At 48.7% G+C, this 4,416-nt stretch overlaps 1 protein-coding gene across 1 annotated transcript; it reads right to left on the bottom strand.

Moving 5' to 3' along the window:
• Window positions 1-6: 6 nt before the first annotated feature.
• On the bottom strand, window positions 7-2,229 carry LOC123176593 (putative cysteine-rich receptor-like protein kinase 20; the record flags this gene model as incomplete). The annotated part of the gene is made up of 7 exons (XM_044590720.1): window positions 1,762-2,229; window positions 1,512-1,622; window positions 1,212-1,423; window positions 948-1,157; window positions 611-849; window positions 350-506; window positions 7-97 (listed from the first exon to the last, which is right to left on the bottom strand). Coding segments are annotated over exons 1-7 (1,423 nt in total), but the record flags the coding sequence as incomplete, so codon positions are not given.
• Window positions 2,230-4,416: the final 2,187 nt, after the last annotated feature.

The raw sequence follows: 4,416 nt of genomic DNA, 5'->3' as shown, positions 1-4,416 counted from the left end.
TGACGCACCACATCATGTATGTCACCTGCTCGTTGCAGTGGCCCAGCGTCGGGTCGACCAGCTCCAACGCTCTCCCATCCTTCCACAGCTGCCATGCCTGTCGCCCAAAAATCGTACGGCACATTAACTAATGAGGTTTTGCTTCATATGTAGGCCAAATTGGAATCTCTAAAAAGTCTTGTATTTAGGAACGGAGGGTTCCTGTCAGTGCCTTAGGTTGCTGATGTGACATTTTTTACCTTATTGTGACGGATAAGCCGCTCATTTTTGTATTTTGTCTAGGAACAAGAAGTGCTAGGATTTGGGTTCTTGTTAACTCATGAAACTAAAAAATTCAGCAGAAGCTTACGTAGCTGAGGAGGTTGACAAATTCTCCATAGTGTTGGCCGTGACCGCTGCTGTTCCTCTTGCCGCTCACTATCTCCAGCAGCAACACACCAAAGCTGAAGACGTCAGACTTGACCGAGAAGAGGCCCTCCGAAGCATACTCAGGTGCCATATAACCGCTACATAGAGTACAGCACAGAACGTGGAGCGGCAGGCATGGTGAGCAATCTTCAAATCATTCAAAAAGATTCAAAAAAGGGGTAAAAATGCTTCTCTTAATTACTAGGTGCCGACAACCCTGTTGGTGTTGACTTCCATCACGTTTGAGCCGAAGATCCTGGCCATGCCGAAGTCGGAGATCTTGGGGCTGAGATCTTTGTCCAGCAATATGTTGCTGGCCTTCATGTCCCGGTGAATGATGCGCACCCATGAGTGCTTGTGGAGGTACAGGAGCCCCTGCGCGATCCCTTCGATTATGTGTTGCCGTTTTTTCCAGTCCAACAAGGGCCCTCTCTCTTGGTCCACATTGCACAAAGTGGTTACCATATCAGGAATTCCATTCAAGGGAAGAACTAAAGATGGTCTTAATAAAAGTTCTTGCACGTAGTTAGTAATTTACCGAAGATAAAGAAGTCTAGGCTTCCGTTGGGCATGTACTCGTACACCAGCATCTTCTCCTCCTCCTGCACGCAGCAACCCACGAGCTTGACGAGGTTCGTGTGCTGCAGCTTGGCAATGAGCTGGATCTCGTTCTTGAACTCAACAAGCCCCTGCCCAGACTGCGCCGCGAGCCTCTTCACCGCCACCTCGGTTCCATCACAAAACATTCCCTGAAAAGAAACACAATGGTAACAAAAAGATTAGAGTTCGATTGATCACATTACATGGTAAACGGCGTATCCACTTGCCTTGTACACCGGACCGAAGCCGCCTTGTCCGAGCTTGTTCTCTTCGGAGAAATTGTCCGTGGCAGCAGCGAGCTCAGGGAAGTCGTACAAGGTGAATTCTGAGCTGCTCTCTTCGATCTTCCATAGCTTCAGAGCCTCCACTGTCTTGGAGTTGTTCCTCTTATGTGCTTGTTCTAATTTTGTCTTTCCTGAATTGGATATTAATTGCAGGTGATGAGTTAAATGGTGTTGAGAAAAAGCACGAAATTTTCTTGCAATGTGTTGTCTTCTCCTTACCAGCTCCTTTTCTTAGCCTTCTCATGAGTAGAAGGCAGCAAACCAATATAGAACTGAACACCGTAATGGACACGCATAGAATGATGATTAGGGTCTTTCTGTGCTTGCTTCCTGCATGATACAAAAATAAATACTATGTAACAATAGTATAACTGGAAAACCTAAAATAACAAATTAAGTACCACGAATTGCTCATGTTTCTGTGGCTCTTGAAAAAAAAATCGGAGGTACACAGTACACTGTCCCTTACCATTGCTTTCTGTTGGTGAAGATGAGCCACCCTGTAAGCCGATCCTGACGTCGGCCGTACCGTCGTAGAACTGGTAGCTTTCATAGCGAATATTACACCGGACGCCGACGATGCGGCCGCCCTCACGGCCATCGTACCACTGGCGCGTCTGCTCCTCGAGGCCCTGGAAGCAGTGCCAGCACTGCCCCGAGGAGAGGTCTGGCGTGCACTGCGCCAGGCCGTACACCGTCGGCAGCTGCGGGTTGACGTACATAACGGCGCTGGCAAACCGGCGCACCGTGGAATTGTACGAGCCGTACATCGCCATCTCCCCGAATAGAGTGCCAACCAGGGACAGGAAGAAGCTCCGGGACGTCGCGTTCCCGCTGTCCCATGCAGCAAACGTCGACCCGTTCACGTCCATGGCGTTTATGACCGGGCTGTTGTCTTCCGGCCGCCCCAGGAAGTCCTCGCCGGAGTAGCGGAGGGTGCAGAGTGTTAGAGTTTGAGCAGTTTACTCCATGTAATCTTAAACTTATCTCTATCTCTCTCTCTCCCGTATCCCTGTCTATCTCCTATACCGAACCAGATTGGATTTCTTTCTGGTTTCTCTTGTACGCCAAGGCAAGGCATTGTTGCCCCATATAAATATACATGACGCGGCTCCCTTGAGGAGTAGGAACGCTTATACCAAATTCTTACATGGTATACAGAGCTAGCCTCTTCCCTATCATCTAGCAACACAAAAAATTCAGAACCCTAGCGCCCTTCCATCGTCATCGTCATGAGCTCCAGCGCCAACGGCCTCAACCTCGGCGCCCCTCCAACAGAGAAGCTCGCAAGGGGGAACTACCTCCTATGGAAGGCGCAAGTTCTGCCGGCCCTGCGAGGTGCGCAGGTGACCGGTCTTCTCGACGGCAGCGATGCAGCGCCGCCGAAAACAGTGGAGGTCACTAAGACGGACAAGACCACGGCCATCGAGCCAAATCCACTGTATGGCCCATGGATTGCCAGGGATCAGCAGGTCCTAAGTTATCTGCTAAACTCGCTCACTCCAGAAATCCTCGCGCAAGTTATCGGTAAGGAAAGTACCCTTGATCTATGGACCGCCCTTACCACGATCTTTGCTGCGCAGTCGCAATCGCGAATTACAAACCTGAGGATCGCCATCTCCAACACCAAGAAGGGCAACATGTCCAGCAACGCTTTCATCACCAAGATGAAGAGTCTCGGAGACGAGCTTGCAGCAGCAGGTCGTCCGGTGACAGATGGAGAGATGGTGGACTATATCCTCGCCGGACTCGATCGGGATTACGATCCCGTCGTTGCAGCAGTTGGCGCCATCAAGAATTCAATCTCTGTTGATGATCTTTTCTCGCAGATTTCCGCTTTTGATCAGAGGATGGAGATGCTTGGCGATGGACCAGGCTTTCGTTCGTCAGCCAATGCCATGTACAGGGGGCGCGGCCAGTCTCGGGGCAGAGGAAACCGCGGACGTAGAGGGCGTGGTCGCTCTGATCGTGCTCCCTCTTCTCCTGTTCGCACCGGTGGGAACAATGGCTACCAACAGCGTCAACGCCAGCCATCGCAGCAGCAGTATCAGCAGCAGCATGAGGAGGATTACCCCGAGTGCCAGATATGTTACAAATTCCATGCTGGTGGCGCCAGAGACTGCTGGGATCGGTACAAGGAAGATCATCCGGAAAGGAAGAAGGTTAACCTCGTCACCAACTCGTATGGCATAGACACTAATTGGTATGCAGATTCGGGTGCCACCGAACATATCACAGGAGAGCTTGATAAGTTGACAATGCGGGAGAAATACCACGGAGGTGACCAAGTTCACACGGCAAGCGGAGCTGGTATGGATATTACTCACATTGGTAACTCAATTGTTAGAACCCCTCAGAAAAAATTTCGCCTCAACAATGTCGTACATATCCCTCATGCATCAAAAAATCTTGTCTCCGTTCATCGTTTTACACGTGACAATAATGTTCTCATTATATTCTATCCTAACTCTTTTGTGATTAAGGACTTGGCAACGAGGAGAGTCATCCTTAGAGGAAGATGCGAGGGAGGTCTCTATCCAATCACATCATCTTCTTCTACGTCAGAGTCAAATAAACAAGCTTGGAGTGTCACCAAACCATCTTCAGAAAAGTGGCATCAACGCTTGGGTCATCCTTCTTCAGTTATAGTTCAGCATGTCATTAGCAAGAATAAACTTCCTTTTGTGTCTAGTATTGAGTCAGTTTGTGATGCGTGTCAACAAGCAAAAAGTCATCAATTACCTTATCCCATCTCTACTAGTGTGTCTACTGCTCCATTACAACTCATTTTTTCAGATGTTTGGGGACCAGCCCCCACTTCAGTCGGTAGATTTTCCTATTATGTAAGCTTTATTGATGACTATAGCAAGTTTACTTGGATTTATTTGCTCAAAAAGCGAGCCGATGTTTTTCAAGTTTTTAGCAACTTTCAAAGTCTTGTTGAACGTCAACTGAACTCTAAAATTCTTGCCATGCAAACAGACTGGGGAGGTGAGTATGAGAAACTTAATTCCTTTTTCCAAAAAATTGGAATTTCTCATCATGTATCTTGTCCCCATGCTCACCAACAGAACGGTTCCGCTGAGCGAAAACATCGCCACATTGTAGAAGTAGGACTAGCATT

The sequence above is a fragment of the Triticum aestivum genome, unplaced genomic scaffold (genome assembly GCF_018294505.1).
Source record: "Triticum aestivum cultivar Chinese Spring unplaced genomic scaffold, IWGSC CS RefSeq v2.1 scaffold229292, whole genome shotgun sequence".
Lineage (NCBI taxonomy): Eukaryota > Viridiplantae > Streptophyta > Magnoliopsida > Poales > Poaceae > Triticum > Triticum aestivum.
This window is presented reverse-complemented; position numbering and strand designations above follow the sequence as displayed.